Source organism: Staurois parvus, unplaced genomic scaffold (genome assembly GCF_062004578.1).
Source record: "Staurois parvus isolate SC_StPar_1 unplaced genomic scaffold, SC_StPar_1.0 ptg000618l, whole genome shotgun sequence".
Lineage (NCBI taxonomy): Eukaryota > Metazoa > Chordata > Amphibia > Anura > Ranidae > Staurois > Staurois parvus.
This window is the reverse complement of record NW_028318414.1, coordinates 542884-567142: the sequence shown is the minus strand read 5'-3', so window position 1 is coordinate 567142 and position 24259 is coordinate 542884. Positions and strand designations below refer to the sequence as shown.

Here is a 24259-nt window from a genome sequence, read left to right as displayed (position 1 = left end):
ATCCAAAATGTGAGATTTTCTGTCATTTTCACTTTTAGTGATAACAGTAAACATGACAAACAGAGGGGGAATCCTCCAAATGGGTGCACAGAGAGCGAAAAAAAAACATGTCAAGTGTTGCAATCCCTCTCCACTCTATGCAAAGCTATAGAAAAAAAAAGCCTTTAGTGAGTGATACTTACTTTAAATTGGAAGTATACCGCAGCAAAAAATAAATAAATACAATATATTTGGCCCCAAGCAGTTTAAGTCATAATGTGCTAGTATGAACCACATATACTAGCACATTATGACAGACTTACCTGAAAACAAAGCCCTCCAGCGGCGCACTGTCACCGCTGTAGGCGCTTCCATCTTCACCAGGTTTTCCTTCTGGGTTCGTGGGCTTTGGTGATGTGAATGGCCAAGCCACGGTGACTTCACTGCTGTGTCACTGTTTACAGCACAGGGTTTTGAAGGATTGGTATTGTAAGCCGTTCCTTCACAATGCATGTGCCGGTGATGTCACTGGCTGCTTCTTTAGTTAAAAATCTCCTAAATGGTGAATGTTTAGGAGAGATTTACTGTACCTAAAAGGTAAGCCTTATTATATGCTCACCCTTTAGGTAAAAATCAACCAAGGGAGTTTACTCCCACTTTAACACAAAGAATGCTGAGCTACTGTTAAAATATATTACATTTAAAGTAGAACTAAAGGAAAACATCTTTTTTTACTTTGGATAGAGTGGAGAGGGATTAGAACTCTTGTCGGTTTTTATTACTATCTGTGCCCCCATTAGGGAGATTCACCCTCTGTCTTTTTTTTCCGTTATCATTGAAAGTGAAAGAAAATCTCAAATTTTGGGTTGTCCCCAGAAAAGTAACAGATGGGAAATCTTCAAATAGAGACACTAGTTCTGGTGGACTGAGGGTCCCCATGATATTCCCTTAATTTTCAGGGATTTCCTCTCACTTCCTGTTTGGCTATGGGACAGGAAGTGAAGGGAAATCTCCGCAATGGGACACAAAAGGCAAAAAAAAAAAAAAAAAATCTGACAGGAGTTAAAATCCTCCCTTACTCTATCCAAAAAAAAAGAAAAGGGTTTTGCCTAAAGTTCTACTTTAAATCGTTTCGCTGAGCCGTTTTTGCATGCATGTTAAAAACCAAATTACTTTAGGCCTGAAGAGTACTGAAAACCCCCAAAACATTATATAGCAGACACCCTGAACAATAAATAATGATCAATCCAATTTTTTATGTCACAAGATATTAGCGCAATGGTTTTTAAAACACATCATTGCAATAAAAGATACACAAAAGTTAATTTTAGGGCACACAAATGCAATAGTGTATCCAAATTTTGATATGAAATAACACAGAGTAGACAGATACCCAACAACATGTCAAACCTTAAAAATTGAGTGTGCCAATGAAACAGCAACACACTTTTGTACCCAAAATATTCCATAGACGACGATTTAAGAGCCCCTACAGGTCATCAGTTTGAGTTAACATTGAATAATGGGTCTAGAATTATTACACTCACTTCAGAGCGAATGGCGACTATAACGTGTATGTAACACATGTAGCACAATCGTCGTTCATGTGGGTAGATGCTCCAGGCATGTGTGTTTATATTTATATGAACGTGTATGTGGGGAGTGGAGGAAACAAAAAAAAATTGGGGGAGGGGGAATTTTAAGATTTTAAACTGCAGAGTACAGTGCAAAAAAAAAAAAATACAACTTACCAGCGTGTTCAGCTCCCAATCTCAGCATCAGGCGTATAGGAAAAACCTTAGCCCATGGTACTTCCATTTTCTGGATGAGAACTCCACACAAGAAAGGACTGTTGGGGACAGGCAATTCACTGAGATCCTGAAAAGTCGGTGTAAAGAACAGAACTCCACCATGATCCTTGCTACTCAGAAAGCTTTCTGTAAATGTGATATTGTCCAAATTGCCTATATATTTTCCTGTTGAGAAAAATACATTAGGCGATGGAAAGGAGTTAAAGTGAAAGGCTGAAACTGGCATAGTTTTATGTTAGCAATGTAATGGCAACTTTATTCTATAGAGATATTAAAGTAAATCTGTCATGAAGCAAAACACATCAATCAGAACCTTGAGAATGAACCTGGCCGACTTCCTAACGCATATTCAATTTAATGTATTGACAATACATGCATACATGCAGTTAAAGTTGCTGTAAACCTCAAACATGAAATAGGAACAAAGCATATTCCTCTACAGTGTGTACTTGTCTCAATCCAGAGCACTAAGTGCCATTCTGCCTGCTGCTTCAATCCTCTGTTATCACCCTGAATCACTTCTGACAAGTTTTCCCGACACCAAGAGAAACATGTGACAAGGGAGGGCACAGTCTGTGATTGACAGCCTCAGCTCTGTTCCTGTGTGTTGAGTGAAGGGGGTGTGTCCTTTCCCTTCAATCAGCTCTCAGAGCTCTTCTCACTGTGTGTAACTTCATCTCCTCACCCCCTGCTTTTTAAAGTTGAGAGATTGTGTGTAAATTCTGCACTTGGAATGGATGTAGGGGACAGACAGCTGTAAATCAACAGGTACAACAATTGAAGGAGGATTTGTTTCATCTCTGTGTATCACTTGAGGCCAGTCACTTCACTGGCTATACGTAAGGGTTTACAACCACTTCAAAGTTATTGCCGCAGAACTAGTGTGCAGCCCAAAATCGGAAAACAACAATTGTTACACAATCACACTTCAATAACTTCAAGTACCCATCATCTACACCAGCAACGCTAGAAACTAACTATGGCTGAAGAGGTTTTAAGTCAAAACTTCACCTTGATAACAAAACAATGTAAGTAAGGCATTCTTTATTGCAGAAAAGACATACTATATGTCCAGTCTGCCTTTCACGTTTCTTACTTTCCTGCTCTGTTTGCACTTGCAGTTGGGAGGGCATAAAAACACATGGTTGAGCCATGTTTTTAGCATCCCCCCAACTGCTTCCTTTTAAGCTGCAAAAGCAGCAGATGGAGTTGTATACTCACAGCAGCCACGATGCTTTGCATCAAGAAATAAAACCCTCTTTTGTGTGTCAAGCGAATGGGGCAACGCTGTGACTGCCCTGCAACTGTTAGGAGGCAACAAAACTTCTTTTCACTACCTGTCAAACACACTCTGAAAAGTGATCCACTGCGGATTGCTCAAGCTAGGGTAAACTGCCCTTGCATTGTATACTTAGCTGCTCATGCTCTGACCTTTACTTAAAGGGCTGGTTCACACTTGAGCTAATAAAAAATGCAGGTAAAAGTCCATATGGAAGCATTTGCGTTTACCAACATTTTTATGTGCGTTTACATGTGTTTTTTAAACTCCTATTGCAACTATTTCCTTTTTTTCTGTGAGTTTTCTATTTCCTGTGTCATAATTTCCTTTTCACAAAATATTACAATAAAATCATTATTAGCAGATAAAAACAGGACATGAAAAAACTTTAACAATCAGTGCCGAGCAGCACTTGTGCTATAAATAGTGCTCAAGATATATATATATATAGTGCATACCATTTGAACAAATACCACTTCTTCACAAACACAACATGACTTACAAAATTCCTTTTGAGACGGAGAAAGGGACTGAGGAAACATTCCCCAGTAGCCTTTTCTGTAGCCTCAGCTGCACTGCAGATGAATGAAAAGAAGACAGGGGCTCCTGTTCATTCATAAACAAAGCATAATAAACAGTTTACTATGCTTCAGTCATGAATGGACACTGGAGCAATCAGTATTGCTCTTTCAGAAAATGAAGGGGGCGGTAAATTACATATACTGACCCTTCCCCCATTCTCCATCCTGACACTTCCCCTACAGCAGGTGGCGGCAGAAATGAGGAGAAAAGCCAGCAGTGCCGCGGGGGGGAGCTGGAGGAGCAAACAGGGGGACCCAGGCAGCAGGGGGAATCCTATGGACAGTTGGAGGGTGAGCAGTGCAGCGTTGTGGGGCAATTGCAAGAACCGATCTCCCTCCATGAAATAGCTGAAAGCCGCGAGAGGGAAAGCAGGAGAATGCGCTTTCAGCTGCTGCATAGACAGCCATAGAGAGAGATCTGTTTTTGTAATTGCCCCTGCTGCACTGATCACCCCCAACTGTCCATCGGATTCTCCCTACTACAGGTGTTTTCTGTGCGGTTTTCCACAGGTCACCTGCAGAGTGTTGCAGATTTCTAATCTGCAGCAGCATTGCAGATTTCTATTCCACTCTGCACCGCAGGTGACAGCTGCAGAAAAGTGTGAATGGGGCACAGGGAAAAGCATTCTTATGCAAAAAAATGCAACTCTCTGCTAGTGTGAATGAGCCCTAAGCTTCATTTAAGTGACAGTCAGCACCCTCTATTGAATATGTATTTAAGATCCCCTTCACATGGTCGATTTGTTGCAGCTACCGGATTCCTTTGGCAAGAATCTGCAGATTCTTGCTGCTGGAATGACCGGGTTTATACAATCTGCAGTGGCTGCTCAGCTCTTTTAAACTAATGGCGGGCTAACAGCAGCCACTCTTGATTGCATGCAGCTGCACACAGAGTAATTAGCTGTGGTTGGGGGCAGATTTCTGACCCTGGACGCAGTCAGGCCAAACTGGAGTTGAAGGGTGCTTCAAAAGTTTCTACCAAGCTGCTTGAAGCTGGTGAAAATGTTGCCAATGCATTTGTAGAAACTTGTTGTACACACTGCTTCTATACAGGCTAATATCCATTTGTACAAGGCCCTAAAAAGAACCTGTAGTGGGCCAATGTTAAGAAAAGCAACAGGTTTACCTAACTGCCACCCTCTGTAGCTGCACAATTACCTCTCATCACTCACCTGCAACTCTGTTCGGCCATCAGAAACAAAGAGGAGAAGGGAAGTGTAAACTCTGGCTTAGAGCTTACAAAATGCTTAAGGATCTCTCCCGCCTCCTGTGTGATAGCAATGCGTGTCTGAACAACCAATCATCGGAGCTGGAGGGTGTCACATCCTCATTATACCACAAAGTACCTCTCAGCTCACTGCAAGAAAGTGAATTACCTGCAGCTAGGGAGGACAAGAGCTAAATAAACTTTTTATTTTTTCTTAATGGGCAAAGTATATGTTTATTTCAAGTGTACCATCTACCTGGACCCTGAGAATATATTGAGCACTGTACGTTTGACACATGAATAAGACAGGATGAGGTTATATCGAAATACGATGTGTAAACATGTACTGTTACCTTTCTGTGCATCCTTGTAAATGAGAAGCATAAGTTTAAATATATCCTTAGGGACAGTGTCTTCATCTGGTAAACATTTTAAAACAACTACTATCTCTGACTGGCCTAAGCCATGGAATCCATTTGTAGCAAAGAACCAGCATTTTTCTGAAGCATCTGAACAAGAAGAAATACAAAACACAAGATTTTTAAATACATCTGGCATCTATAAGTATGGCAAAAATAGGATGGCACAGAGTTCCTACTTACAAGTCACTATCTTGACATTCACAAGTAAGTTTGCATTTAAGATGAAGGTCAATGGGTTAGGCCCATCTTCATTTAAAAGCATCATTACTCCTGCATGAGTAGGACTGTTCTCCACTAGTGCCTCTGAAAGAAAAAGGACATGAACTTCCCAGGTTACCGGGCATAATATCACATTTTCAAATTATTGTGGAAAATAATGCTATGGCATATTATAATACAAGCTGAAGAAGATCTGAGCGGTTACCGCACTTCGCACTATCCTATCAATTTTTTTGTTTTTAATTGCAGAATAGTATGTGTAAAAGTAATGTTTTTGGCTGTCATTTGGAGACAAGGCATGTATTATCAGGTCAAGCAACTTTTCTAGATGAGTTTGAAAATATATGAATACCACTTTTCTAGCCGTGAAAAAGTATTTCCTACGGCAACAACAATAGACTCAACTAACTTAACAACAGTAAAAGTGAAAAACAATTATAGCTGGAATCAAATTGGTATGTATAAACTTAATCTCCTTTAGATTTAAAGATCGCCTTTTGCAAAAAAAAAAAAAAAGAAAGAAAAAAAAATTATATAAGTGCTTCTTATCACTCTGTGCAAAAAATCTCCAGTGCTTCACTCAACTTCTTCTCTACTGCAGTCCTTCACTCAAGATTTCACACTCTCGCATTTAACGAATGACATGCACTTTACAAAGGTCATTAAAAGCAGAAGTATGACCAAAGCTTGTTTGGCCATATTTCTCTTCTGGGTCACAGGAATGCACTTATATCTGCACTCTGCATGGATCCCGACTTTAATGTCATGATCCACCCATATGCCTGACTGGCAGCTGGCTCAGCATCTCAGCGCACAACTGAGAGCATGGGCCAGCTGCTCCTGCACCCTCCACAGCCTGGCTCCTCAGTGAGCACTGGAGGGACAGAGTACAGAGCTGGTGATTGGCTGTCATGCTCTGTGCTCAGTGAAGACTGAGAACTGAGTGATCAGTGATCATGTGACCACTCGGTTCTTGGTCCCAAAGCTGGCAGGGGACAGCTGCAGCATTAGATCGATGCTGCAGCCACAGATAGGTATGTACGTTTGTTTTTTGTAAGCCTTTTTTGTAACATATACATGTTCCGGAGTCCAGGTGTTTGAGATAGTGTCCATGTCCTCATGATCACTCAAGACAAGCAGAGACATAGCACATTTTCCATTTTTTTTTTTTTTTTTTTTAAACACATTGATTGACACTTCAATACCAGGCACTTTTACCAACTTCCTGTCCATGCCAATTTTCAGCTTTCAGCATTGTTGCACTTTGAATGACAACTGCGCGGTCATGCAACACTGTACCCATAAAAATTTGTATTTTTTTCACACAAATAGAGCTTTCTTTTGGTGGTACTTAAACACCGAGTTTTTTATTTTTTGCTAAATAAACAAAAAAAAAGTCAGAAAATTTTGGAACAAAAACGCATTTTTGTTTCCTACTTGTTTCCACAAACTATGGCATATGTTTGACAATCGATCAGTCCTAATGTACTGATGGCCAATCTAATTTCATGAGGCCTGAGAATGCCGGGACAGTACAAATACCACCCAAATGACCCATTTTTAGAAAATAGACAGTCCAAGGTATTTACTAAGAGGCATGGCACGTTTTTTGAAGTTCTAATTTTTTGGCACTTTTTTGGGGGGGGGGGGAAAGTCACTTTTTATTTTTTTTTAAACATATTGTCACCAGTCCAGTACAGCATTATCATATAACTGGTGTAGCAGTGATCAGGAACACTGACTGGTGACAGTATGTAAAAAAAAAAAAAAAAAAGAATAATTTAATTTTTAATTTGTTTTTAAATTTTTTTAATACAATTTTTTTTCCTCACACTGTGCAGAATTAAATATTTTTTTTAACATTATGACTGCTTATACCAACAAATTTCATTGATATTAGCAGCCATTTTTACTGAATGAAACAGATTCATTCAGTGTCTTTTGTTGTGATTAGCTATGATTGGACAAAGCTCATCACGTGGCTGTGATTGGCTCTGTCTGTACCATGTGATCGCTGTGACCAATCACAGCTAAAACCACAATTGTATACAATAGATGAAATGAAAGGAAGCCATCCATTCTTTACAATTGTCATGTGATCTTCTGTGATTGGTCAGAGTGATCACATGACACTTGCAGTGGGTAGATGTAGCAATCAGTTGCTGGCTGTGTCCGGTGGACACAGCCGGTGACAGATCGCACCACTGCATGGCCCCAGCGATCACGTGACCAGCACCTTCTGAGAGGACATCATATAATGTCCATTCAGAAGGAGGAGCGTCCCGCCCAACCTATAGCAGATTGAGGTGTTAAAAACTATTTAAAAAAACACTCACATTCAACAGTGTACACTGGTAAAAGGCAATGACAATAAAACACCTCTGTTTGGCATACAGCATTAACTACTTGCCCTCTGAAAGGTTTTACCTGCTTCCTGACCGTGCCATTTTTTTCTATTTGGCACTGCACTACTTTAACTGACAATTGTGAGGTCATTCAACACTGTACACAAATTCACTTTGTACTATTTTTTTTTCTCACACAAATAGAGCTTTGTTTTGGTGGTATTTGATCACCTCTGGGTTTTTTTATTTTTTATTACATAAATGATAAAAGACCTAAAATTTTGAAAAAAATTATATATATGCGATAAAACATATCCAATACAATTTAAAAAAAAATCTAATTTCTTTATAAATTTAGGCCAAAATATGTCTTGCTACATATTTTTGGTAAAAAAAAAAATCACAATAGGCAGGGAAACAAACACCGGCACATCCCCGTCAGAACAGAGCGTTATGTTGTTTACAATCATCAAGCTCTGTCCTGTCATCTGCTTCAACTAACGGCGTGTCCTGGCCATCAATCATTTTGCCAGGGCCCGCTGATCGGCTTGTGTTGTAACTAATCACAGCACAGGCGGGGCGGTGGGCACCTGCCTCGTACCCGGAAGAGCTGGACCACGTATCAGATACATGATCCAGCTGTTCTTCTAAGTGAGGCGGTAGGCAAGTGGTTAATCAGCATGAAAAACCTTAGGAGATGTACACTATTGAACGTTCATTTGTTTTTTTAATGGTTTATAATAAATGTAGTTTTAAAAAACATTATTTGGTATGTCTCTGCTTGGACACCTGGACCCCAGAAAAGGCTTTTAATTACCTCTACAATGTAGGTCATTCCTTTAAGGTGAGAGCACATTCTAAATGAATCACTCGATTGGTTTTTAATGGCACTGCACTTGTGAATTGGTTTGTCACTTCACAAGCATATATAGGTTTGAGTTCTATTTTGTTTTATGCGCGAGTAGTGCTGCATTTAACATATGATAGTGTGGGCTGGCTACTGGGTTAATGTATAAGCATTCAAGGGAGGAAAAGCAGCACAGGAGTTTAATAACACAATATTTTTGTCTGATAAAAGTTACCTCCACTTTCTCCACTTGTCAGCAGTAGAGGGGGAAGGCCTAACTCATCATCTGGAATAAGACTCATCTCTCTGCTAACACATTTATCGATCCCACACAACATTCGATAGTCTTTTGGTGAAGAAACACTAAAGGCACTAGCTGCTTCCTCGGAGACAGATGCCTGCTCTTCAGACACTTCAGAGGTACCCGATTTTTCAGGTGTATCTGATTGCTTTGTACTGTCCTGGAAAAGTCCAGCAACTTGCTGCAAAAAAATGAAAGTTACTAATATGCAAGTTTTCCAGCTCCAACACAAAATAGAATTTATCTTTAAAATTCTAAATAATATAAAAGAAGAAACACAGGCACTAAAAAAATTAGATCAGTGCTGCAAAACAACCTTTATGACCAAATGTAGTTGCAGCCTAGATTCCCAGAAAAAAAGAAGTCTCTGCATGCACCAGTAAATTTGACAATAACTCCATGCTTACCTACAAAACTTTTAAGCTTTTTTTAAAGAACATATAAAGCTTTTATTTAGATTTTTTATTTTAACAAATATCCTTCCAAGGTTTTTCTATTACAAGATGACAAATGGAAAATAACAACAAAGGGAATAAATAAGTTTTAGGAAAACAGTGATTGCCAAAGACCTCAATTTTGGTCTCATCTGACCACAACATTTTCTCCCAATCCTTCTCTGAATCATTTAGATGTTCATTGGTAAACTTCAGACAGGCCTGTACATGTGCCTTCTTGAGAAGGGGGACCTTGCGGGTGCTGCAAAATTTCAATCCACGGTGGCGTATTATGTTACAAATGGTTACAAATGGTTTACTTCCCAACTGCCATTAATGATTCACAAGCTCCTCCCATGTAGTTCTGGGCTGATCCCTCACTTTTCTCATGATCATGTTAACCCCATGAGGCAAAAACCTGCATGGAGCTTTTGGCAATTGATGGTTATTTTCTATTTCTTCCATTTGCGAATAATCGCAGTTGTCTTCTTCTGACCAAGCTTCTCGCTGATGATCTTGTAGCCCATTCCAGCCTTGTGCAGCTCTGCAGTCTTGCCCCTGACGTCCTTTGACAGCTCTTTGGTCTTGCCCATGGTGATGAGGTTTGAATGGCAGAAAGTGATTCTGTGAACAGGTGTCTTTTATACACATAACGAGCGGTCATTAGAAGCGCCTTCTTAAATTGACAGGACTAATCTGTGTACCACATGAGCACATAGCCAGTCCGTGGGAGCCAGAATTGATGGTTGGTAGGGGATCAAATACTTATTTTACTCACTGAACTGCAACTCAAATTATAACACTAGTACCATGTGTTCTTTTTGAATTGTTAATGGATATTCTGTATCTATCATTAATATACACCTATGATAAAAATGATAGACCCTTCATTTCTCTGTAAGTGGGCAAACTTACAAAATCTGCAGGGGATCAAATAATTACTTTTTCCAGTGTGTGTGTGTGTATACATACACACACGCATACATACACATACATATATTAAAAACAAAAATTACAATTTTTACATGTAGAAGAGGAATGTCGGAAATGGCCAGGTGAGCACGTAGTTAAAAACTGTACTTCTTTCTGCGTGCATGCAAAGACAAAAATAAGGGTGCTGGAATTGCTGACATGACCAATGACCAGAAAAAAGCATGCAGCCAGCAAAGTCCATGAAAGTCTCAGTTCCTGTCATGCTTGTTGATGACAGAGTGGCGCTTTTGTAATGACACGAGCACTAGCGCTATTCTGTGCAGTAATAGACATACAACTAACCCAAGGGGCACGTCCATGACAGCCTGGGTACATAGTAAGTGAGTTGGACGATGCTAGCCAAGGACTGCAGAGCACTAGACAGGAGGCGAGTATTGCAGGAAAACCTGCATTTTTAATTTTTAAACATGAATGGCTACATATTTAATAACACCTGTGGAGTTGGACTTTACATATTTCACTTTAGGAACAGATACACGCCTTAGATTTCACAAGCAATACAGCCAATCTGCCCTGCACACTGTGTTTCTACTTCTCAGCCCTGGTGTCAATTAGAATCACTAGCAATAGAGTTATTGTCAAGCAAACCAATACTGCTAAAAACTCTTAGTTTGGGCATCTAAGCTTCAGAAAAGGGTTAATGCTTCTCACAACTACAGTAAATGGACAGCACCAGCAGCAAGTCTCACCAAGGCACAATCTGGAGAGAGTGGAGCAGCTGCATCAGAATCCTGTGTGGACTTTTTCCCAACAGCAGCAAGTTTACTTGTATCAGCAACTTCTCCATTAGGCAATAATCCATCAGCAAACCACACCCTCTTCTGTTCCTTCTGACTCAGGCCTAAAATGAAAAAAACAAAAAAGAACAAATGACAAGTCACTAGTCAGAAAGTGAATTTAGAATATCTAAATCACATTTTCCAAAGTAAGATTAAAAATAAAAAACACAACATTAAAGTGCATGTAAACCTCTAACATGAAATACAAACAAAGCATATTCCTCTATAGTGTGTACTTGTATGAATGCAGAGCCATTTCTGTCTGCTGCCTTGTTCCTCTGCTATCTGCATGACAAGTTTTCCTGACACCAAGAGAAAAAAAGTGACAGGAGAGGAATCTCCAGCCTGTGATTGAAAGCATCGGCCCTATTCCTGTGTGCTGTGTGGAGGGGTGTGTGTTCCTTCTCTTCAATCAGCTCTCAAAGATCCCCTCACTATGCTCTGTGGTGTGTAACTTCAGCTGCCCGCCCCGCTTTTCAGAGTCGAGTGATCCTGTGTAAATTCTGTACTTTGAATTGATGTAAGGGACAGATGGCGCCAGATAAACAACTAATGTAGCATGATTTGTTTCATTTCTGTGTATCACCTAAGGACAGTAACTTCACTGGGTATATGTGAGGGTTATAACCACCTTAAGGTAATATGAACATGCACATACAGTATCTCACAGAAGTGAGTACACCCCTCACATTTTTGTAAATATTTTATTATATCTTTTCATGTGACAACACTGAAGAAATGATACTTTGCTACAATGTAAAGTAGTGAGTGTACAGCTTGTATTACAGTGTAAATTTGCTGTCCCCTCAAAATAGCCATTAATGTCTAAACTGCTGGCAACAAAAGTGAGTACACCCCTAAGTGAAAAAGTCCAAATTGGGCCCAGTTAGCCATTTTCCCTCCCCCGTGTCATGTGACTCGTTTGTGTTACTAGGTCTCAGGTGTGAATGGGGAGCAGGTGTGTTAAATTTGGTGTTATCTCTCTCACTCTCTCATACTGGGCACTGGAAGTTCAACATGGCACCTCATGGCAAAGAACTCTCTGAGGATCTGAAAAAAGAATTGTTGCTCTACATAAAGATGGCCTAGGCTATAAGAAGATTGCCAAGACCCTGAAACTGAGCTGCAGCACGGTGGCAAGACCATACAGCAGTTTACCAGGACAGGTTCTACTCAGAACAGACCTTGCCATGGTCGACCAAAACAGTTGGGTGCACGTGCTCAGCATCATATCCAGAGGTTGTCTTTGGGAAACAGACGTACGTGTGCTGCCAGCATTGCTGCAGAGGTTGAAGGGGTGGGGGGTCAGTCTGTCAGTGATCAGACAATACGCCGCACACTGCATTAAATTGGTCTGCATGGCTGTTGTCCCAGAAAGAAGCCTATTCTAATGATGATGCACAAGAAATCCCGCAAACAGTTTGCTGAAGACAAGCAGACTAAGGATTACTGGAACCATGTCCTGTGGTCTGATGAGATTATTTGGTTCATATGGTGTCAAGCGTGTGTGGAGGCAACCAGGTGAGGAGTACAAAGACAAGTTTGTCTTGCCTACAGTCAAGCATGGTGGTGGGAGTGTCATGGTCTGGGGCTGAATGAGTGCTGCTGGCACTGGGGCGCTACAGTTCACTGAGGGAACCATGAATGCCAACATGTACTGTGACATACTGAAGCAGAGCATGATCCCCTCCCTTCGGAGACTGGGCCGCAGGGCAGTATTCCAACATAACGACCCCAAACACACCTCCAAGATAACCACTGCTTTGCTAAAGAAGCTGAGGGTAAAGGTGATGGACTGGCCAAGCATGTCTCCAGACCTAAACCCTATTAAGCATCTGTGGGGCATCCTCAAATGGAAGGTGGAGGAGCTCAAGGTCTCCAACATCAACCAGCTAAGTGATGTCATCATGGAGGAGTGGAAGAGGACTCCAGTGGCAACTTGTGAAGCTCTGCTGAACTCCATTCTCAAGAGGGTTAAGACACTGCTAAAAAATAATGGCAGCCACAAAAAATATTGACATAGGGCCTAATTTGGACATTTTCACTTAGGGGTGTACTCACGTTTGCCAGCAGTTTAGACATTAACGGCTGTGTGTTGAGTTATTTTGAGGGGACAGCAAATTTACACTGTTATATAAGCTGTACAGTCACTACTTTACATTGCAGTAATTTCTTCAGTGTTGTCACATAAAAAGATATAATAAAATATTTACAAAAATGTGAGGGGTGTGCACTCACTTCTGTGAGATACTGTAATATACTAATATATACATACATTTCTAAAGTAATAAAAGTGACTGATTTACAAATCTCTATATTACATGCAATAACAAATATGGATGAGTGTGCGTGTAAAAAAAAAAAAGTCACACCAAAATGCAATAAACAAAATATGCACTCCTAAAAAATACACTTTTCTTTCCGTTATAAATATGCTACATCCATTTGTATTTCCTTTCATGGTATCTGTATTGTTACATGCATAAACATTATTTACTGATACAACTAAAAAGGTCAAGGCTGTAGTTTCAAATGAAAATTAAGTACATTATATTGCCAAAAGTATTGGGACATGCCTCCAAATCATTGGATTCAGGTGCTCCAATCACCTCCATGGCCACAGACGTATAGAATCAAGTACCTAGGCATGCAAACTGTTTCTACAAACATTTGTGCAAGAATACTCCATGGCCAACTGTTAGTGGTATTATTAGAAAGTGGAAGCCACTGAGAACAGCAGCAACTCCGCCACGATGCGGTAGGCCACATAAAATGACAGAGTGGGGTCAGCGCATGCTGAAGAGCACAGTGCGCAGAAGTTGCCAACCGTCTGCAGAGTCAAAAGCTAAAGACCTCCAAAACTTTGTGCAGCCTTCAGATTAGCACAACAGTGCATAGAAAGCTTCATAGAATGGGTTTTCATGGCCCGAACAGCTGTATCCAAGCCTTACATCACCAAGTGAAATGCAAAGTGGCGGATGCAGTGGTGCAAAGCACGCTGCCACTGGACTCTAGAGCAGTGGAGACGTGTTCTCGAGAGTGAAGAATCACGCTTCTCTGTCTGGCAATCTGATGGACTTGTCTGGGTTTGTCGTTTGCCAGGAGAACGGTACTTGCCTGACTGCATTGTGCCAAGTATAAAGTTTGGTGGAGGAGAGATTATGGTGTGAGGTTGTTTTTAAGGGGTTGGGCTTGGCCCCTTAGTTCCAGTGAAGGGAACACTTAAGGCGTCAGCATACCAAGATATTTTGGAAAATTTCATGTTCTCAACTTTGTGGGGACAGTTTGTGCTTCAACATGACTGCGCACGAGTGCACAAAGCAAGGTCCATAAAGACATGGATGAGCGAGTTTGGTGGAGGAACTAGACTGGCCTAGACAGAGTCCTGACCTCAACCGGACAGAACGCCTTTGGGATGAATTAGAGAGGATACTGCGAGCCAGGCCTTCTCGTCCGACATCAGTGCCTGAGCTCAAGAATGCAATTCTGGAAGAATGGTCAAACATTCCCATAGACACACTCCTAAACCTTGTGGACAGCCTTCCCAGAAGAGTTGAAGCTGTTATAGCTGCAAAAAGAGGGCCAACTCAATATTGACCCTTATGGACTAAAACTGGAATGCCATTGAAGTTCATGTGCCTGTAAATACTTTTGGCAATATAGTGCATATCTCAGCAGCGCTTATACTACAAAACTCAATATGCAAGTGATAAGTGTCCAATAAAACATCCAAATAAAAAAATTAAAAAAAATGCATGGTGTGCTGTGTCCTTAATTCACCCACATGCTTCTAGAAGATAAATTGATATGTGCTCTGTTACACCGTGCTCGTAAAAAAACAATCCACACTCACCGGACCAATTTGACCTCTTGTGCGAACAAGAAACTTGAATTTTGTTTGTGGATGTAATCAACACTGAACCAAGGATGGAAGAGAGCCAGAACCACCATGGCAGTGAGCGGGGATTGTTTATTATCAGCATAGTGGAACGGAGCACATATCTATTTGTCTTATAGAAGCACACCTTACTTTTTTGGGTTTCTTTATTTGGACATTTTCTTGGACATTTAACACTTGTATATTGAGTTTTGCAGCATAAAGTGCTGTTCTGTTTAGTTTCACTTCATTTTTGTTTTTAGCACCACTGGTGTTTGATACAGCAGTTGTACACTTAGTTACTGATTTTTATTTGTGCAGATTTGTATTTTTTTTTATTTTTTGTAGTTACAAATGGCAGTGTAAAGTAATGCAGAAAAGGAAATCCGTTAGGAAATATTGTCTTCCGCAACAACAGGAAACAATTTTTCCAAAAAAGCCTTGACGGAAATGCTATTCATCTAGTCATACAAAAGCCTGCTATACTGTAGAAAATCCAAAACACAAGGTTGGTATACTACAAAACTGCTTAGACAGTGAACACACACAAGCACATAACATACAGCGATACACAATTAATACATAAAATGAATGAATAAATGTAAAATGTGATGTATTCCAAGGCAAAAGGATGTCAGAAATTAGAAATAATCTTTGAAACCTCGTACAATCCTCAAGAGGATCTCTTTCAACTGTCCAGACTAGAAGTCATCCACAACTTCAGCAATGGGTGGTCTACAGTGTAACAGGGGCGATTATATCCATTGCTCTCAGTTACCTGTCTGCTATGCTCGCCTTACAATATCACCTCATCACTGACCCAGATTATTTACTAAACATTTCAGAAGGTAACACTGCAGTCTCTAAGTAAGGAGTAACAGAAAAGGAGTAAAATCTATATCTCAAAACAAAGATTGTTGCAACCACTAATATTGTGCACTCCAACACACCAAACATGAGTAAATACCAACCATGTGGTGCGCTATCCCTTAAATCTCTCAATACAAAAATAAGTACAAATAAAACCCTCAGTGATTGATATGTCTATCCATAGATACTTTACAAGTCCACAATAGAGTGAAAAACGTGCTCACCTTGTGATTAGATCTACAATCAATATAGGTCAAGTGTGCTGTGTTAATCAGTGGTATTATTTCAAACCAACTCTTCCATCCAGACTCTCCTTGATGACTCCAGAGATGTGGAAAAAGCACTTTAAAAAAAAAATATATATATATATATATATATATATATACATCTCTATATATATATATATATATATATCATAGTGCAACACTGTATGACTACTATACTATGAGTAACCTCAAATGCACTCACATAAGTGTTAAAACTGCGCTCATTCAACCAAATTATCCTCTGTTATAGATGGTGCAGATTCTCAAACAACACCTCCAAACATGCTCAATACCCAGTCACCACTAGGTGTAATGCACGTTCACCTTCTTGTTAGACCCATATAATCATAGATCACAAACACATGGTGTTCATCCGACTCGGTATATTGGCTTCCACCTCTTAGCAGCTACTTCACTCCTCCTGTCCCTTTAAGGAACCAGTATCTTGCTGTATCCACCCAGATAAGTATAGGCTCAAAGGGATAAAGGAAAATTCATAGTGCAACCCCGCATAGACATTCATTTATTAAAGTCTCCTAGATTGTAAGCTCCAAGGAGCAGGGCCCTCAAATCCCTCGTGTATTGAATCGTATTGTTACTGTACTGTCTCGTGTACTGTCTCGCATTATAATGTAAAGCGCTGAGCAAACTGTTAGCGCTATATAAATACTGTATAATAATAATAATGATAATAATAATAATAAAGTCAAGATTTCACACTCACAATAAAAGACAAAAAGAAGGTTGATTCCCTTTACAAAAATGACTCTTGCAACCGCACTTCCGGTTTCCGCAGTATCGGATGTGACATCACTAGGACCTCCCAACGCACTACGTCACTAGTCAAGTGATTTCCTCAGGAGGAGGAGCCTACTGACATCAATTCTGGTACCGTGGAAACCGGAAGTGTGGCTGCAGGAGCCATTTTTGTAAAGGGAATCAGCCTTCCTTTCGTCTTTTACTCCGAGTGTGAAATCTTGACTTTAATAAATTATTTCATGTCTATACGGAGTTGCGCTATGAATTATCCTTTCTCCCTTTGAGCCTATACTTACAGTGCCTTGAAAAAGTATTCATACCCCTTAAAATGTTCCACATTTTGTCATGATACAACAAAAAACATAAATGTATTATATTGAGATTTTATGTGACAGACCAACACAAAGTGGCACATAATAGTGAAGTGGAAGGAAAATGATAAATGGTTTTCATTTTTTTTTTTTTACAAATATGTGAAAAGTGTGGTGAGCATTTGAATTCAGCCCCGAATCAATACTTTGTAGAACCACCTTTTGCTGCAATAACAGCTGCAAGTTTTTTTTTTTGCCCACTCTTCTTTGCAAAATAGCTCAAGCTCTGTCAGATTGGATGGAGTTTCCGTTACGTTTAGGGTCATTGTCCTACTGGAAGATGAACCTCCGCCCCAGTCTCAAGTCTTTTGCAGACTCTAACAGGTTTTCTTCTAAGATTGCCATGTATTAGGCTTCATCCATCTTCCCATCAACTCTGACCAGCTTCCCTGTCCCTGCTGAAGAAAAGCATCCCCATAACATGATGTTGCCACCGCCATGTTTCACAGCGGGGATGGTGTGTTCAGGGTGATGTGCAGTGTTAGTTTTCTGCCACACAGTGTTTTGCTTTTAGGTCAAAAAGTTCAATTTTGGTTAAATCTGACCACAGCACCTTCTTCCACATGTTCGCTGTGTCCCCCACATGGCTTCCCGCAAATTGCAAACAGGACTTCTTATGGCTTTCTTTCAACAATGGCTTTCTTCTTGCCACTCTTCCATAAAGGCCAGATTTGTGGAGTGCAAGACTAATAGTTGTCCAGTGAACACCTGAGCTGTGGATCTCGGCAGCTTCTCCAGAGTTACCTCTTGGCTGCTTGAACAGTGCTCCATGAGATGTTCAAAGTTTGGGATTTTTTTTTTTTTTAAAGCTAACCCTGCTTTAAACATTTCCACAACGTTATCTCTGACCTGTCTGGTGTGTTCCTTGGCCTTCATGATGCAGTTTGTTCACTAATATTCTCTAACAAATCCTCTGAGGGCTTCACAGAACAGCTGTATTTATACTAAGATGAAATTACACACAGGTGGACTCCATTTACTAATTAGGTGATATCTGAAGGAAATTGGTTCCACTAGATTTTAGTTAGGGGTATCAGAGAAAAGGGGGTTGAATACAAATGCATGCCACACTTTTCACATATTTATTTGTAAAAAAGTTTGAAAACCATGTATCATTTTCTTTCAACTTCGCAATTATGTGTCACTTTGTGTTGGTCTATCACATAAAATCCCAATAAAATACATTTACATTTTTGGTTGTAACATGACAAAATGTGGAAAATTTCAAGGGGTATGAATAATTTTTCAAGGCACTGTATCTGGATGGATACAGCAAGATACCAGTCCCTTAAAGGAACAGGAGGAGTGAAGTAGCTTCTAAGAGGTGGAAGCCAATATACCGAGTCGGATGAACACCATGTATTTGTGATCTATGATTATATGGGTCTAACAAGAAGGTGAACATGCATTACACCTAGCGGTGACTGGGTATTGAGCATGTTTGGAGGTGTTGTTTGTGAATCTGCACCATCTATAACAGAGGATATTTTGATTGAATAAGCGCAGTTTTAAAGTTTTAACAACACTTATGTGAGTGCATTTTTTAGGTTACTGACAGTATAGTAGTCATACAGTGTTGCACTATGAAATATTTGTTTTTTGAGGTTTTTTAGCGCATTTTCCACATCTCTGAAGTCATTGAGTAGAGTCCAGAAGGAAGAGTTGTTTTGAATATTACAACTGATTAATACAGCGCACCTGAACTATATTGATTTGTAGGTCTAATCACAAGGTGAGCAAGTTTTTCACTCAATGGAAAGACAGTGTGTTTTTATTTTGTTTTCACAGCACTGAATTTGTGAAAGTGGACTATACACACTATTATGGACTTATATAGTATCTATGCATAAGAGATTAAGGAGGGATATGATCAACATGTATAAATACATCAGTGGTTCATATAATGAACTCGGTGTAGAGCTATTCACCCTGAGGTCATCACAGAGGACAAGGGTGCACTCTTTATGTCTGGAGGAAAAGAAATTTAATCTCCAAATACAGAAAGGTTTCTTCACAGTGAGAGCTGTGAAAATGTGGAATAGACTCCCTCAAGAGTTAGTTCTAGCCAGCTCAGTGGATTGCTCTAACCACTTGCCCTCCAGAAGGTTTACCCCCATTCATGACCAGGCCATTTTTTGCTGTTCGGCACTGCGCTATTTCAACTGGTAATTGTGCGGTCACGCAATGTTGTACCCAAATGAAATTTATGTCCTTTTTTTTCACACAAATTTCTTTTGGTGGTATTTGTTCACCTCTGCAGTTTTTGCTTTTTGCTCTATAAACAAAAAAAGACCAAAGATTTTGAAAAAAACTATATTTTTCACTTTTGGTTATAAAAAATATCCAATAAACTCAAATTTGGTTATAAATTTAGGCCAAAAAGTATTCTGCTACATGTCTTTGGTAAAAAAAAAAATCTCAATACATGTATATTAATTGGTTTGTGTAAAAGTTATAGCGTCTACAAACTATGGTATATATATATATATTGGAATTTACACAGCTTTTACTTTCTGACTGCCTATCACATTTCTTGAGGTGCTAAAATGCCAGAGCAGTACACCCCCCCCACCTAAATGACCTCTTTTTGGAAAGTAGACACCCCAAGGATTTTGCAGAGCAGAGAGGCATGTTGAGTCCATGAAACATTTTTTTTTTCGCCACAAAATTTTTTTAAATTACAAGTTTATTTATTTATTTTTACACATCGTTGTCATTTTAATGATATATTGCTCATGCATGCCATGGGTATATGTGGAATAACACCCCAAAACACATTCTGCTTCTTCTCCCGAGTATGGGGATACCACATGTGAGAGACTTTTTCACAGCCTATCCACATACAGGCCCCAAAATCCAATGACCACCTCCAGGCTTACAAAGGGCATATTTACTCATATCACTTCCCCACTACGTATCACAGTTTCAGAGGCTCTAAAATGCCAGGATAGTACAAACACCCCCCCCAAATGACCCCTTTTTGGAAAGTAGACACCCCAAGGAATTTGATAAGAGGCATGGGGAGTATTTTACAGATATAATTTTTGTCACACAGTTTCGAAAAAGAAAATAAAAAATAAATTTTTGTTTTCCATCTTCGTTTTCCAATAACATATGGCAAGAAATGAGATCTGCAAAATACTCACCATGCCTCTCAGCAAATACCTTGAAGTTTCCACTTTCCAAAAAGGGGTCATTTGGAGGGGTTGCTTCTACTTTCTCGGCATTTCAGGGCCAACATTAGAAGCTTATGCCACACATCACCCACTCTTGAAGATCAAGCCTTTTCTGACACTTTTTGTTTACATGAAAAAATTGTTTTTTTTGCTAGAAAATTACTTTGAACCTCCAAGCATTATATATTTTTTTTAGAGCAGAGGAGAATAAAAAGGTGGGTGTGGAAATTGTTTACGTCACACAGTATTTGCGCAACGATTTTTCAAACGCAAATCTTTGGGGAAAAATACACTTTTTAGAATTTTAATGCACAAAAGCACAATATATTGCCCAATTGTTTGAGAAAATATAATAGATGATGTTACACTGAGTAAATAGATATCAAACATGACATGCTTTAAAATTGCGCATGCCGGTGCAATGGCAACAAAGTACATACATTTTTATTATCGATAGGCGACGCTTTAAAAGCCTTTACAGGTCACCAATTTATATTTTACACAGGAGGTCTAGTGCTAGAATTACTGCCCTCAAACTGACGTTCACAGTGATACCTCGCATGCATGGTGCAACCGTTGTTTACATACCGTCACGGGGTCAACACTTGAGAGCACAGGTGCGCGTGCAGGGGGAAAGGGTGCTTTTTTTTTTTTCTAATTATTTAGATTTTTTTTTATTAATTTTACACTGTCCCTTTCTTTTTTTTTTTAATTACTTTTATTGTTATCATAGGGAATGTAAATATCCCCTCTTGCTGCAACAGGCATTGACTGGTATTCTTTTTTGAGAAATCTGGGGTCTATTAGACTCTAGATATCTCCTTTGCCCTTACATCATCTGATCTCACCAAAATCGGTGTGATCAGATGCTTTCCCAATTTACAAATGACGCTGTTTATATCCTGCAAAACTGAAGTGATGAAATGCTTGTAGCTTCCAATTCCTTAGACTATAGAGATGATTGGAGTCATTGTGGTCTTTGATCAGCTCTATAGTCAGCCAGCGGATCTGCCGGCTGCATTCTCAGACAGGAGAGCCCAAGAAAACTGTGGAAGGCAGCAGGGGGGATGTCCCTTCCCGCTGCTCGTAAAAACAATTCAGCAGCTAATTGGCCACTAGGCTTTCTTTTAAATGAAAGCTGACTGCCAGCTGAAAAAAACATACCAGGATAATGCCTATAGCTGCAGGCATCATCCTTGTATAGCCACTCAAGTCCAGCGACGTACCAGTACACTGCTGGTCCATGTTGGGCATATATGTAACAGCAGAGAACATGGGCATATGATGAATCGGGTCTGTGGACCAATATGACCGCAATTCATTCTTTTTTGTAATGCCCATGTTGAATGTAAGTCCCAAAATGTTTTAATTCAGAAACTGTGATAGGTTTCAATACTAAACGCTAGTGCTGGCAGCGAACGGGGCTGATCCTACTAACATTGTGTTTTTGGGGACACTATACAAAGGAGGCACTAGTATAGTTCTGTTCATAATCATTATATTGATCTGTACAAACACTATACTAGTAATGGCGGTGATCAGCAACCTATAGCATAAGTATGATAGTGTGTGGGCAATCTAATGATAGCTGACCCTGGCTGGGAGGGGCACTAACTGACCCTGGCGTTATCTGATGTCGCTAGTGGCAGAAATAGAGTGATCAGTGAAAAATTTTATATACTGACACTGTACTAATGGCACTGGCAGGATGAAAAGTTAATAGGGGTGATCAAAGGGTTAAATGTGGTGTGTGTGTGTTTAAAATGTAGTGCTTTTACTCGGTGCTGTGTTCTCTCTTCTCTCCCTAGACTGGCCGGATGGGGCAGCGGGGGACGCAGGCCTGTTCACACCCCAAAACAGGAAGCAATGCAAAATGACGTCGCTTTGCGAAGAGCTGCTGCTTGCCCGCAAAATGTGGGTAAGCAGTTGGCAAGTAGTTAAAAAAAATAACCCTTAAAATTTTTTTTTTTTACATTTCTTAATATGGTATTTTTTTTTTCATTTTTTAAAAAATATTTTTTTAATACTTTTATCACAACAGAATAGTACATTGTACTATTGTACTACTGTGGAAGGGGGGGGGGGTGTGTGATCAGGGTTTTTTTTTTATACTTCGCATTGCAGGAGAAGTAAAGATCTAATTCATTCATGAGCTGTCATCAATGAGTTAGGTTTTTGACAGCTCAAGATAGTGATCTGTGATTGGCTGGAGCTGGTCACGTGATACAGGGTACTGTGATTGGCCCCATATATCATGTGACAGCTGTGGGCCAATCACAGCTCACTAAGAGGAGAAGCAGAGCTGTTAAGAATGAGATTGATTCACAACAGCTTTACTTACATTGTGATCATGTGATCACATAGCGATGACATGATCACCAGGTCCCATTCACCGGGATCTTCACTCTGCTCTGTCCGCTGGACACAGCAGTTGCGTGCCCTTGTGTTAGTACAGCCAGAGCGACGTACGGGAAGTGGTTAAAAAATGCCTGGATCCTTTCTTGGATACACAGAATATAACTGGATACTAACATTTATAGGTAAAGGTGATCCAGGGAATATCCAATTTCCTCTTGGGGGATCAGGAAGGAATTTTTTCCTCTGCAGGAGCAAATTGGATCACGCTTTGCTGGGTTTTGTTTTTTGCCTTCCTCTGGATCAACTGTGGGTGTGGGATTATAACTTTTTTTTTTTTTTAAGTTCTGATGCACACTAGACATTTTTACAGCTGCTGTTTGCTGGCTGTAGACAAAAATGCCAAAAGCCACAATCTCCCCAGCATGTTATCCTATGTGTTCATGCACACAAACTAATCAACGTTTTTTGGCAGGGGCGTTTTTTGGTTGGAAAAAACCCCCCAGAACTAGTGGGTTTCTAGAGGAGTTTTTTAGCTGTAAAAACGCTCTAACGCTGAAAAACGAGGCAAACCGGCATTTTTGGACTTTTTTCCTTTTGAGCAAAAAACAAGCTAAAAACGTAAAACGTGGAAAAACTCCACTAAGCGCTAATGCGAAAACGGTGAAAAACTCACGTTACCAGCGTTATTAAAACGCCCAGTGTGCATGGAGCCTAATGGTTGAACAGGATGGACTTTTGTCTTTTTTCAGCCAGACTATGTAACATATAAATCACTTAGTCTGGGTTCACATATATGCAATGCGGTATATCGCATGTGATTTGCACAGGAACCGCACCGCATTCCTGTGCAAACCACATTCTATTTGTGTGCGGTGCGATTGGAGCCATACATTTTGTATGGCTCTAATAGCACCGCACCAGCACCAAAACCATGCAGGATTCTGCACATCGCACCGCGGTTTTAAGGACCGCAGCGGTTCGCATGAACCGGGCGGTTCGCATGAACAGGGCACAAGAAGGTTGTGATGATGAAGGTGAACAGTAACAGCTGGGTAGGTCTTAAAAAACACTGTAGGAGTATTCCAGTCAGGCTTCATAAGATGCATAAATGGCCTACCTCTATAGTAAGGCAACTTTGGTCAAAGCTGCACAGTTTGTTTTTATCTACAGATGCCCCTTAACTGCATAGGCAGTTTTCTCGTAACTGAACTATGCCTTTAAATTATGTGCAACACCTGTAAAAATATCAGGGTAACCTCATCGGAGTTTGGATGTTTAACCATTTTACTGCCAGATCTGCTTTTGCTTTTTTATTTTGTACACATTACAAAAAGAATGTAGGCCTTAAAATGACTTAAAAACACCAGTCTATATTTTCTAACAGC

General features: G+C 40.0%; 1 protein-coding gene across 4 annotated transcripts in view; it reads right to left on the bottom strand.

Annotated features, from left to right (window-relative positions):
* ZFYVE16 (zinc finger FYVE-type containing 16) overlaps positions 1-24259 on the bottom strand; it is a 94271-nt gene that overhangs the window by 30119 nt on the left and 39893 nt on the right. For all 4 annotated transcript variants that reach the window (XM_089693213.1, XM_089693214.1, XM_089693215.1 and 1 more), the window contains 5 exons: positions 11108-11259; positions 8926-9172; positions 5460-5582; positions 5211-5366; positions 1731-1955 (listed from right to left, as the gene is read on the bottom strand). In XM_089693213.1, coding sequence (XP_089549339.1) covers positions 1731-1955; positions 5211-5366; positions 5460-5582; positions 8926-9172; positions 11108-11259 — 903 coding nt within the window. The remainder of the gene's footprint in view (positions 1-1730; positions 1956-5210; positions 5367-5459; positions 5583-8925; positions 9173-11107; positions 11260-24259) is intronic.